Genomic DNA, 14,365 nt, shown 5'->3' with positions numbered 1-14,365 from the left:
CGACCCCCTCCCCCCCCCCTACCCCCCCACCACACACACACACAAAAAAAAAAGAGTGAGTTTAACAAACTTTGTTTAAACTAAACTGCTACTGAAAGAAACAATATGAACCTTAGAAAAGCTCTAAAGCAAGTGGTGAAAACTGTAACAGAACAACCAATGATATAACAAACTTCAGAGCTTACTATAAAGTAAACATGAGTACACCTACAAAAGTTTGAAACTAATAAAAAGAATTCGGAAGAAAGAATGCCAACAAGGAACTTGAATCAAACATTGTTTCAAAGACGCAGTAGAACTTCTACTCTAAACTACTCTTTCTTTTTTTTTTTGGAGAAATCTCCAAGGGCCAGTAGCGCACAGTTCAAAACTCGATGGATAACGGGTCCTCTCCTCTATCCTACTTCACTTAATAAGGCTTTTGTTTGAGGCACACGATTTGCGCTCTCCATTAAAGCTTTTCCTTTTCCTTTCAGGCAAATTTATATCAACCTCAATCCCAAGCTAGTTACATGTCTATATGAATCATCTATACTCGTTCTGCCATTTTGCTTCATTTTTCTTTCTAAGCCAATTCAAAAAAAAAGATTAAAATGTTAACAATCCTTTTGCTGCTTGAATTTGTTGCAGCTATAGATTGCCTGTATTGAAGCAATAACCGAAATATCAGTTTCACAATAGCATTTCCTATGTAGATCCTGAGGGTAAAATTGGAAAACGAAACATGAAAAAAAAGGTCAACTAAAGCATAGAAGATATTTTGTAGTAACAAACCAACAATTGCACAGATATTTGTATAAACCTGATTGGAACGCTGGATAGCGCGAGCTTCGAAGCGCTTGGAGAGGTTCGCAGTGAATCTGAACCTACGCTTCGGATTTTTCACGAGCCAGCACAGCTTCCTCCACCTCTGTAGCGCTTCCTCCGATGAGTTCTTCGCTTTTACTTCTCCAAAATTCTCCTTAATATAATCCTCCATATCGCTTCAACTTCTTACCTACAGCTGCTTTTCAAATCCTAAGCTTAAACTCATTAACAGATCGAGATATTGTTCGTACAGACAAGTGTTTATTTCTGACAGTACTTGAATCGAAATTCGTTACTTAGCTTTTCACTGTTTATATATCCGTTTAGTACCTAATATGGCATTACAACTTTAGAAAAAGAGGTTAATGACAGCGACTACTTTTCTTGACTATAGAATGTACTGTTTAAGTCAAATCTAAGTTTGTTTCTTTAGAAAAAAACAAATGAAGCAGTTGAGAATGTAGAGAGAAGAGATCTGCTACAGCAGCTTTGTGTAACGGAGGAGAGCCGCCGTGCGGTCCGCCGCGGTTCAGCTTATGGAATTGGCGGTTCCGAAATTGGTGGTGGAGTGTAATGGAGGAGTGGAAGTGGAACAGTGAGGAGTCAAATGGTGTGATGGGTTGCTCTTGGAAATTATTAGATGCGTGACACTACACGGTAGAACAAGTACGCAATGTCCTAAAGGCACATATTGAACCTTCCCCTTAGATCCTTAGAATAATTATTTGGGTGATTCAATGGTTATTTTAGACTTACATATGATAATAAGTTTGGATTTAATATTTTGAGCGGCAATACAGTGGTAGTAAGTTTTTATAAAAATGTACTTGGAAAAAATTTCGTTTAATAACGCACTTGGATAGTTGTAGCTTCTTTAAAATTTTGTTATTACTCATAGAATTTTTTGAACAATGAAGTTTGATTGGATTTTTTTCTTAACATATTAACCTCATGTATTAGAGGCGGACTCATTATTTGAAGATGGTGGAATATATAAGCGTACTGCTCAACCAATGCCCAAATCGAAAATTTGATTTTAGGGTCTGTTTGGAAAGCCCTGTGTAATTACTTGGTTGTGTAATTACTGGGATAGTAAATACACAACCTGGTAATTACATAATATTATAATTACAATAATTTGTTTGTTTGTCATGATGTAATTACGCTGTAATTACAAGTGTCATGTTTGGTTATACAAGTATAACTACACAGATAAATAAATATTTTTTCAAATTAAGATATAAACAATTTTCACTGTGTGATACTATTTGTATGTATAATAGATATTAAATATCATATATTCTCATATATTAAAAATGCATATTCTTTTATGAGAAATATATGAAATTATTATAAAGTAAAACATAATAGTACTATAAAATAATTGGTACCTTCTATAATGTTGTAAGTTGAAAGAGAACAATGAAAATTTCAATAACAAATTAAAATTCTTTACCAACTCATGTGAATATAAAAAGAATAGATATGAGCTTATAAAATATATTTTTTCATAGTTAATATTTATGCTAATGATAGTAAACAAAATTAGTAAATATGAATTGTTTTTTTAGCAAATTAATTATGCTAATGATCCATTTTTTCTCTTTCTAATATAATACACTATCACAATCTGAAAGAATATAATAAGGAAAAGTATTTGTATGCATTAGTTGTGAAATAGAAATGGTCTGCCCATATTTAAAATTGAAATTTTTACCTCCTGTAGCAAAGGTTAACACCTTATTTATTTTAAATAAATACCATTTAAAAAAATTATATTCTATAGATACCTTTTAAGTTTTATAGCAAAATATTTAATTTTGGTTACCTCCTAGCCCTAAGTCACTAAATACGCTAATCAGTTACACTATTTTCTTTCTCTCTCTACTTTGATACATCACATTCTCTTCCCCCATCCCATTAAAATTTCCGATCTCCTCCTCCTTCCACCGGATTTGTGCAAAGTATGAAAGATTCAAAAGGTAACCAAACACTTTATTGGTGATATTATGTGCAAAGTATGAAAGACTCCAAACAGTTTGGGTCTATGTCTTCTATGAATTTGCCGCCGATAAAGGTTCATGTTGAGGAGAATCAAAAGAGTGGAAATTTTGAGGAGCAATTTTCACATATGACTCTTGGGGTAGTGAAGCAGAAGCATGAGGAAGGAGGATTTGTGGATTTATATTCGCTGCCTGCGACGGCTGTTTTAGTGCCGGCGACGGTTGTTTCCGGCGTGCAACAGCAACAGCTACAGCCGCTTCCGCAATTGCAACCAAAGCTTGTTATTCCATCTGATTGCCTTCCCCTGATTCAGTTTCAAATCAACTTCATCAATCCAGAGCAATTCCACGTGACATCACGCCACAACTTTATCTTTCGCGATGAAGAAGAACATTTCTTGTAATATATTTCAATGTAATTTCAACGTATTATGCTGTATTTCATTGTATTCATTGTCTTTTTTTTTTCATTGTAATTCAATGTATCTCGCTGTATTCCATGTATTTTATTGTTTCTCTGTCTTTTTTTCATTGTATTTCAATGTATCCCGCTGTATTCAATGTATTTCATCGTATTCACTGTCTCGCTATATGCCATGAATGTATTCATAAGTTTTTTTTAATTAATATAATTTATGTATTCAGATGTATTATATAATTTCTCTGAAGATTGCTATATTTTTGGGGTATTTTTCGGTTGAGAATCTTTTTTATAACTGAAAATACAAAATTTGTTTGTTATAATTGAGTTTGTTAAGTTATATTAGGAGTCTATTATGTTAATTGATTCACTTTCCGTTTTAAAAACATTGTAATCCCCTATTTCACGCCGTGAATACAGTCGAATACAGTTGAATACGATAATCTATCCAGCTGTAATCCCATGTTTCACTCCATGAATACAGTCGAATACACTCGAATACAACAACTGATTAGCTGGACTTCCCTGATTCACGCCTATTTTTGCTACTATATTAATGAAGACAATAGCTTAAATACATCAAATACATCTTATAACCACACAAAAGGTATCTATAATCTGTAATATAGCAAATGGTATTTATAGATGGTTAATTACTACCAAAAGATGGTGTTTTATGAAAATTTTCAAATAATTATTCTTCTACCCATTCACCCTTCTAAAATTGAAAGGCCAAAAATTCTAGCGCACAATACAATAGCTCAAAGGCAACGTGAAGTTAAGGAAATAAAAAAAGTTCAATGGGGAATCAGTCAAGAAAATATGAAATACAAAAGGAAAAAAAAACTTACCTGGAGTGAAATTGCAAAGACATCGCTGGGAAGAAGTCAATTAGAAATGATCTGCCTTTTCTATCTTTTTTGTTTTCCAAATAAATAATAAAATAAAAGAAAAAAAGAAATTAAAAACGTTGCCTTGTAATTACAGCATAAAATTACACCCAATTCTTTACTTCTCCTTGAGAATTGGAGGGTGTAATTACTCCCTCCCAATTGTACACTCAATTCCTCACCAACCAAGTAATTACTTGGTCAAACAAACATACCAAAGTGTATAATTACAGACAATTACACTCAATTTCAATTCTCATGTGGCTTTCTAAACATGCTCTAAAAGATTTCAAGCAAAACATATGACAGTTTTACATATATACATTTATATATTCAGAATTTCTGTCGACGTTCAAAAATTATCTTTGACATAATCAAAACCCTGTTAACATTAAAGAGACACTCGCAGACTGCCATATGTCATCAGTACGACTTCAATAAAGACCAGCACAAGGTCGAAGTGGTCCATGAAGCGATGAAGGCTGCGGTCGAAGAGTCGGTGAAGGTCAAGGTCGAGAAGTCGTCATAGATCAAATTCGAGGTCGAGCATCTTAGACAGAGTTATAACGGCTAGTTTTAAGATAGGACACAAAAGAGAATATTCTAGTGGACATTCTTTGTACCTCTACTATTAGGGTTTTTAGGAATATGTTCCCTATAAATAGAAAGAGACACAATGGTGTGGGACATGAGATATTCACTTGTAAAAAAACACATTGACTTTATATAGAGAATCTGGTCATATTGCAAGCTTACGAAAATAACTTTTTTACTAAGATCCTTGTCTAACTTTTTCACTTGAACCAAGAACAACCTGAGTGTTCAAAGGCTTATCGGCCATACATCATTGCCAGAAAGAATATTCACAGATCCAACCCCTTTCCGGGTGACGCACACGTTCTTATTTACTTAAATATCATTTGTTGCTACTTATTATTATTTAATACTATCTTCTACCTTTTTGGATCATTAACTATTGCTAGTATTGCTCACATTTATTGCCATTCGATCAAATATACATACTATCCGCCATAAAATCGATAATCTGATCTTTTGGATATTAATACTAGCTAAGATACTCTATTTTATTTAAATCTAACTGGTTGAACCAAGATCTAAATTTTTGGATCAAAGAGTTTGGCACCATCTGCGGGGATTTCTTAGCTAATGTTTTAGTTTCCTTTAGATCTACAACTCGCATGAGTTTCTAACCTAACGAACCACAAAGTTTCCCTCTTTCTTTGCACGTACGGATACTTACATGGCAGGTAACCAAGGATATAGGGAAAAAATGACAACTGACTTCCCTAGAAACCTCATGAACGCTATCAACAAGAGCTGTGAAACACTAGGCGATGATGTAACACCCACTGCCTCCCCCAGGCATGAGAGGTCGCCTCCCTCCCATTGTAGCATAACAAAACCAAATGCGAAAGGGGCCTCCACGTCCACAAGAGAAGGGACGCCACCGGCCATGAAAAAGCTCCTCGAAGCGTGGTTGACTGATACACTAGTAAGTGTGCTCAACAAACCTGCTCCATGCACGACCATAAGATCCCACACAGTGCAACGAGCAGACTGGCAGGACGACAAACCAAACCCTCCAACACCAAGTATAACTCATAATGTTACTAACAATGCAAGTGATAGCGTCCTCGCCTTTGTTCTAAAGAGTATGGAAGAAATGAAGAATGAAAATAAAATGCTTAGAGATCAAATGAAAGAACTCCAAGAACGAGTCGACAAGATACTAGACGCCCCTAAGCTACTGCCAAAGAGGGACGCTGGTAGATTCGTAGAGCATCCGTATAGCGAGGAAGTAGCCCTGCATGCCATACCAAATACCTTCAAAATACCATCGTATCTCAAGATATATGACGGAACGACTGACCCCGAAGATCACGTGACTCATTATGTCACCTCCGTGAAGGGCAACGACCTCACCAAGGAACAAGTGTCCTCTATTTTGCTGAAGAAATTTGGCGAAACCCTCACGGGAAGGGCGTTAATATGGTATTCACAACTACCAGCCCGCTCCATAGAAACCTTCGAAGAAATGGCTGATAAGTTCGTAACGACGCATGCCAGGGCCAAGAAAGCCGAAATAAGAGTAAACGAAATCTTCGCCATCAAGCAGTCCTTGGGAGAGGGACTGAGGGACTTTCTCGCCCAATTCAACAAGGTAAGCATGACCCTACCAAACGTGTCCGAAGGAATAGCAGCCGCGACCTTTCATAATGGGTTGAGTAGAGAGGGTTCAAGAGCGACCAGAAAATTACTGAGCCGGTTGATGAAATATCCTCCAACCACTTGGGATGAAATCCACAATGCTTACTATGCCGAAGTTCGGGCAGATGATGACAACCTTAACGGACCAACTCGACGGCTCATCTCGATACAAACCGAGCCCATGAAAGAAAAAAGAGATAACACAAGGAGGGAGCACCCGGTCTCACAACTAAATAGGGAACGACATCATCCATACGTTAGGGGGCCCATCCTGCCTTCTTTTCACTACGATGAAGGCCCATCTAGGCTTAGGACAGGGACTCGCCGGAACGAGAGAGGTATGCTCTCCTTATTATTTGGTCAAAATTTTTGTGTGTGACCTACAGAAATAGTCTATGACCTGGAAAAACTCGGAATGAAGGTGAAGCAGCCGCCAAAGATGAGGTCCGACCCGAGCAACAGAAAGTCCGATGCCCTCTGCGAATTTCACCAAGAGCGTGGACACAAGACAAAAGACTGCATCGCCCTCAGGCAAGAGGTTGTGAACATGTTGCAGCAGTGACACCTCAAAGAGCTGCTGAGCAACAATGGAATAAACAACTTCGCTAGAGGTCGCGAACGCGAAGGCTCGCCGAAGCTGCCGTCACCAGCTCGCACCATCAACATGATCATCCACGGCAGCGATGATGCCTCCATCAACGATGCTAAATTCACTTACACTCATAAGCTCAAAAGATCTATCACCCACGAATGGTATGACGAACTCGAAGAAAGTATCATCTTCAATGAGTTAGATGCCGATGTTTTGACTTTCCCTCACAATGATGCTCTCGTCATTACTTTAAAAAATTTTGATACTGATGTCAAATTTATCATGGTAGTTGATGGGAGTGGAGCGTGCATTATCCATCCCTGAGTCCTCACCCAGATGAGACTCGAGGACAAGATAGTGTCACAATGTATCACACTAACTAATTTTAATAATGCATTTAAACGAACATCATGTGAAATTACACTCCCCGTTTTGGCTGGCGGCATAACTCTTGAGACAACGTATGGACCAAGCCGCCGCATACAATGCCATAGTAAGACGACTATGGATACATCCCAAGAGAGTCGTCCCCTCCAGCTTATACCAAGTAATCAAATCCCCAACACCTTGGGGGATATTCAGCATACGGGGAGATTATCGCACGTCTCGGGAATGCTACCGTATCGCCTTAGACGGCATGACAATTCAACAAAAGAAAGACAGGGAAAAAGAGGCATAGCAATCAACAGGGTCGAGGTCGATGCAAGAAGAGACAAGGGACGTCATCATGGATTCTGAAATGGTTGAAGCCGCGGAATCAACTATAGAGGACCTCGACCCCATTCAATTAGACCCCAGCGACTCCAACAAAAAGCCTACATCGGCTGCAAACTCCGAGAACCAGGTAAATTTAATCAATTTTTAATAACTAATGCGGATCTGTTTGCCTTCAGCCATGCATATATGTCGGGCATCCCCAAGGAGATCGCCACACACAAATTAAACATCGATCCCCAGTAACCCAGGGCAGACAAAAATTCAACCCCGCAATCAACGATGCCATCCACAAGGAGGTAGAGAAGCTGTTAGAAAATGGATCCATCAGGGATAGTGGATCGCCAACGTAGTGATGGTCAAAAGAAAAAATAGGAAATGGAGGATGTGTGTAGACTTCACGGACTTGAACAAGGCATGCCCGAAGGATTCATTCCCATTACCACATATCGACCAACTCATCGACGTGACAGCCAGGCACGAGCTGCTGAGTTTTTTGGATGCATACTCGGACTATAACCAGATACTTATGACAGAAGAGGACCAGGAGAAAACTACGTTCATCACCCATCGAGGAACATATTATTATAGGGTCATGCCATTCGGGCTGAAGAATGAAAGACCTACCTATCAAAGATTGGTCACAAAAATGTTCAAAGATCAGCTTGGAAAGACCATGGAGGTATATATCGACGACATGCTGGTCAAATCCGTAAAGGCGGAGGACCATATCGACCATTTGAAGGAAGCTTTCAGCATACTGAGACGGTACAAAATGAAAATAAACCTAGAGAAATGCGCGTTTGGCAGTGGCCTCGGGGAAGGTTTTGCATTTCTTAGTGTCACAACGGGGGATAGAAGTCAACCTAGACCAAATCAAAGCTATCAAAGGGATACCGGAGCAACTGACTACTAAGAAGCAACTCCAAAGGTTGACTGGTCGAATCTCCGCCCTATCAAGATTTATCTCGTGGCCATCTGATAGATGCCAAAGATTTTTTGGCGTACTCAAAAAGGATAACGACCTCGAGTGGATGCCCAAGTGCATTCAAGCTCTGCAAGATCTAAAGGCGTATCTGTCATCACCACATCTGTTCTCAAAGCCCGAACCCGGGGAACATCTCCTCGTCTACCTGGTCGTCTCCGAAGTATCAGTAAGTGCAGTACTAATCCAAGAAAGTAAAGGTACACAATCTCTCATTTATTACATTAGCAAAACACTCGTCGCTATTGAAACGAGGTATCCACACCTCGAGAAACTGGCCTTGGCACTAGTCATAGCTTCACGAAAGCTTAGACCATATTTCCAATGCCACCCAATCTCGATCGTTACCACCTTTCCTCTGAGAGGCATTTTACATAAACTCGAATTATCGGGGAGGCTGGGCAAGTGGGCCATCGAGCTAAGCAAGCACGATATCACATATCAATCGCGAACAGCAACAAAGTCGCAAGCTCATCGATTTAGTCACAGACTTCAGCGTAAAGATAATGCCTGAGGTCGAGAAGGAAGTCGTCCAAGCTTCTCTTCAAACACAAGACCTCTGGATCCTACATACCGACGGCGCATCCAACGCTTCCGGATCTGGATTGGGACTCGTACTCGAGGTCCCTACCAGCAAAGTAATTCGCCAGTCTATAAGATGCCCAGATATGACTAACAACGAGGCCGAGTATGAGAGCGTAATTGCAGGATTGAGTCAAGCACTCAAGTATGGGGCAAATCGGTTAAACCTCCATTGTGATTCCCAACTCGTAGTCAACCAAGTCATAGGGACTTTCCAAATCAAAGAACAAAGGTTGCAAAAATATCAGACCTTGATTTGCAAGCTGCTGCCCAAGTTCGACGAATGCCAGCTCGATCAGATCCCGCGTGCTTAGACTGTTGAAGCAGATGGCCTCGCCAAATTGGACACAGCTACCAAAAGCATCACGACAGGGGATAAACGTGTAGTCCACCTCCTCAACTCTTCACTACAGCAAATCGAGGTAAGGTATGTAAGTTTAACTTGGGATTGGCATAATTGTAATATCGCCTACTTGCAGGACGACACACTCCCAAACGACAAAAAGGAAGCCAAAAAACTAAGAATACAGGCAGCCAAATTCAACTTCCTTCACAACGACCTATACAAGAGGACATATGGCGGCCCTCTGGCAAAATGTTGAGGCCCAAACCAAACCCAGCACGTCCTTGAAGAAGTATGGCCATTGTGTCATTCATTTCGGCGATCGAGCGCTAGTTAGATGTCTCATACGGGCAGAATACTACTAGCCCACTATGAAAAAAGATGCCTGAGAATTAGTGAAGAAATGCGAACAATATTAAAAATACGCCCCAGTATTCACCAAGCAGTCAAGAATCTCCACTCATTTACCTCTCTATGGCCATTCATCAAGTGGGTAATGGACATCGTGGGCCCCCTCCCAGCAGGGTGACGTAATGTATAATTTTTTTTAGTTTTAACTGACTATTTCTCTAAATGGGTGGAAGTAAGAGCGTTCTCCCAAATATGCGAACAATAGGTAATCACCTTCATATGGAAAAACATCATCTGTTGGTTCGGCCTACCCACAGAGATCAGTTGCGACAACGGACCCCAGTATACAGGAAAGGAAACCGCTGAATTTTATCGAGAAATGGCATATAGAACCACCCAAAGACTAGCACAGGACAGATGCTCTATTCTCTGGTCTATGGAATTGAAGTAGTTATACCGGTCGAAGTCAGAGAACCCAGCCTAAGGTATTCCCACGAAAGCAGCACTAACAAGTAGAAGGCAAGAGCTCGACGAGATCGACGAACAAAGAGATATGGCATACATAAGAATGGTCGCCTAAAAGCAGTGATCACGTCCAAGTGCACACCTCAAAAGAGATATGACACGGTCGCATGCAATAATAAGGAGTCGGGGTCGAATTCGTAGGGAGCTAAGATGGGAGCTAGGAGTATATATTCAGTATGAGTAAGTGAAGTATCTAGATTGCACTTCCACAATGAGGTTTTTGTTTCTATTTCTAATGTTAAGCTAAGGATTACAAAATAAAGACAAAATACTAGAGATAATTATTTTTAAGGTTTTTCCAAATATATAAAATGCCTAGGTTTGTGACCATGACCTAGGTGTTTGCCGAATGGGATAAAGACTTTAATGCTCGTTTTGGAGATTGGGGTGAATTATAACTCATAACTCTATGTTACCGACTCAATCCCTCTCGGTCAGAGAGTGGTTTTGCCCAATTTGGCTTTCTCAAGACCAAATGGGTATCAACCAAAATAGTTGATAAGAGCTCAAGTCGCCTAGACTAGGTCCCTCTTTCTCAAGTAGAGACTAAGTCAAATAGGCATGAATTAATGTTTGCAACCATCAATTCTACAATTGAAGCATGAACTAAGCTAAATATTAAATACTCAATCACAAACAAGCATAAAATTATTCACCCATAAGGTTTACACACTAGGATTGGGTTACAACCCTAGTAAAAATCTAGCTACTCATAGTGGGTATTGAAGAGAACAAAGAAGAATAGCTAATAAAACTCATATTGGTAGATTAAAATAAAGAAATCTAATGTTAAAACACCAAAATAATCTAAAACTTCCTAAAATAGCAAAGAGAAACGACTACAGCACTTTCAGAAGTTCAAACTTTATCTAATTTCGTGAAACTTGTCTATTTATACAAGGCTAAAAATATCGGACAAAAATGCCCTTCAGGAGGTTCTGCGGCCGCACATTTCTGAACTGCGGTCGCGAGGCAATCTTCTGCGGTCCGCACAATTAGGATTGCGGCTGCAAGGCATTCTTCTGCGGCCGCACAATTCTTGTGCCGTCCACAATTCACAGAGGCTCTTAGACTTTGTCTTTTTGCATACTCTCTAATCTTCGGCTCTTAGCCCAACTTTTCAGCGGCACAATTCATGTGAGGTCTGCACTTTGCACAAATGTATGCTAAATATTTCCTCTTGGTTTGCGGCCGTAGATGGAATTCTGCGGTCTGCAATTTCTTCTGCGGCCGCTGAATCCCTTCTGTGGACCGCACTTTTTAAGCTTCTGTGCCTTTTATTTCCTTGTGCCTCAGATTACTCCTTTTTGAGTCGGATTTCATCTCAGAAGATCAACTTCTATCATTCCTGCAATTTTGCACAATTTCATCAGTTTCGGGAATACAATTCAATGCTTTTAGGCTAAAACAAAAGCTAAAAGGCGCTAAATTAGTAGTCAAAATCCCCACTCATTAACTCCCCCAAACTTAAGTATTTACTTGTCCTCAAGCGAATAAATTAGTTCCCACCTCCAGTAGTTAAGGGTCATTAGCTAGCCAGGGGTCATTCATACAATTGGGACCAACAATTACCCACGGCACTCATGCATTATTGACAAGGCGACAAGTTAAACATCTATGCAAATATAGTTCTAATGTGACATTCGAGCATCAAGAGATGACTTTACTCATCAAGGATTCTCGCTCTATCTTATAGGTCATGGTGGACTCCAAACTCTTCCTCCTCTACTTTGCATTTGCCAAGCTTACTTAAGAAATTAGCACTTAATTCAAAGATTTATGAAAGGTTTATTCATATCTCTCAAGATAATGTCACAAGTACGGCTTCAAGTACTATAGGCTTGCCACTAATGTAAGCTCACACGACTCAAAATCAAGTATGACTTCTTTCGGGATGTAATGAAGGCTTTTGGATTCGGGGTGGTTACACCTTCCTTAAGCACTCCATCTTTCATTTCTTGGCTCACACTTTGCCAATTCCTTGAGGCACTTTCTTTTCCTTGGGGGACTAGAGAGACTTCACAACACTCTTTCTTGATCATTACATTCATTTTTTTCTCCATGTTTGGGAACATTACCTCTCTTTGAATCCCTTTAACTCTTCCACTCATTCACTTTTGTTGCACTTTTTTTCGTTCTTTTCTTTCTTTGACTTTCTTTCTCATCATTTGTTTTCTCTTTTATGTGCCTTGATACCTTTTTCAATTTTTCTCATCTCTCCCCCAAACTTACGTTTTTAGCCATTTGTATCACATGAGTGTTAAGGAAAGCTTGGGTGCCAAGAGAGGGTCAAGATAGAACGAGTAAAGGCTTGTAACATGATTTTCAAATGAGAAAGTCTAAAGGCTCAAAAGACTAGGCATGACATCATTGGTAGGCAATAGGAAACTCAAACGGGCCAAGGAAAGCCTTAATCCCTTCTCAAGCCAAGCAATACTTAGGATTTCGCCTTAAAAAAATTTGGGGAAAGTTCTAGACCCTTTCGCACGGGTATTTGGACTAGCAACAAAGCATCTCACCCTCACACAACTAGATTAATAAAGAGGATAGAGTCGAGGGCCCACAAAGACCGCATTCAAGATTGAAGATCACTATGGTCCAATTAGACCACCCGATGGTACCAAAGTCAACACAAGAGTCACAAAGTCACTAATTAGAGCTATTTCCTTTTAAAACCTTGTCTCTAACAATAAGCATGTAGTTAAATGTGTTGGTACCAAATGAAGCATGTTTGACTCTTCAAGTTATTACAGGCCAAATGTCTCAGAATATCAAATAAAGATCAATAAAGTAACTCCACCCCCCCCCCCCCCCGAATAAAAATAAGCATTATCCCCAATGCTTAACAAAATAAAACTAAAAGAGGGGAAAGAGTGAAAAAAACTCCCTATGGCTCCTTGGACATCTCTGTGTCCCCAGCAATGTCACCGCCCTCAGGCTCATCCAACTGGATCTCATCATCCTCAACTCCGGGAGTGGCCGGGTTGGTGAACATCTGACGCACTGCCTCAGTAGTGTCGGTAGCCAAGTTTGGCTCCTCAGACTGGCCAGCTGGTACCAACGGTGCTGATCGTGTTGTAGGACCTGGGTCAATCAGCAAATCAAAGGGAAGATCTCCAACTGTTGCAATCTTGATCACCTATCTCCGGAGCTTGTCCACTGACTTCTTGGTGGCCTGGGACTTTCTCATTTTCTTTACTTCTTTTCCCAGCTCTTCGATCATTGACCCATGTTGTACCAAAGTAGCCATAATAGTAGTCTGGTTCTCCAGGAGCTTATTCAATATCTTTTCAACTGTCGGGGGAACCTGAGGTGCCTGAATAGAAGACTGTGTTGCAACAGTACTGGATAAGTTAGACAACTTTGTAGTGGCTGTCTGCATCCAGTTGTTTAGGCTCACCAATGTCTGGGAGACTCGCAGCGCAGAAAGTGGGCCAGTAGGCATGGGTACCAGCCTCAAGGCCAAGGTGGAACCTGTGACAGGGACTTCTGTAGGAACTGAAGATGATGAGGGAGGCATAGTTGTGACACTAGAGGAAGGCTCGACCAAAGTGAATGGAATATCAGATGCCTCCGCAACTACCACAGGTGGCTCATCGGACTGGCCTGTTGTGGTAGACGACTGGCTTTTTCTCTTTGGGTTGTTTGTATCCATAAGTGAGTACCATGAGAAAGGCTTCTTCGGCCACACCTTTGTATCATAATCCCTCGGCTCTACATGTGCATCCGTAAGATACTCTATAATGGTGTTGGGATACGGGAAGAAAGAGTCATCCTGCCAGGCGATTACTGAAATGTTGGCCGACAACACGGCACCCACATAGATAGGTTACCCGGCCATGATAGAAGCAACTATAACTTCCTGAGGAATCGGAAGATAGGTCTCATTCTGGCTCGGGTCTAGTCTGCTGCAGACAAAGGTT

General features: G+C 40.2%; 1 protein-coding gene across 1 annotated transcript in view; it reads right to left on the bottom strand.

Moving 5' to 3' along the window:
* Window positions 1-1,501, bottom strand: part of LOC109232031 (calcium-transporting ATPase 1, chloroplastic) — an 8,833-nt gene extending 7,332 nt beyond the window's left edge. The window contains exon 1 of the mRNA XM_019397672.1: window positions 803-1,501. Within this exon, the coding sequence (XP_019253217.1) occupies window positions 803-979 (177 nt within the window). The 5' untranslated portion in view covers window positions 980-1,501. The remainder of the gene's footprint in view (window positions 1-802) is intronic.

The sequence above is a fragment of the Nicotiana attenuata genome, chromosome 9, assembly GCF_001879085.1.
Source record: "Nicotiana attenuata strain UT chromosome 9, NIATTr2, whole genome shotgun sequence".
Lineage (NCBI taxonomy): Eukaryota > Viridiplantae > Streptophyta > Magnoliopsida > Solanales > Solanaceae > Nicotiana > Nicotiana attenuata.
Note: the sequence above shows the minus strand (reverse complement) of the source record. Positions and strands in the feature narration are given on the sequence as shown.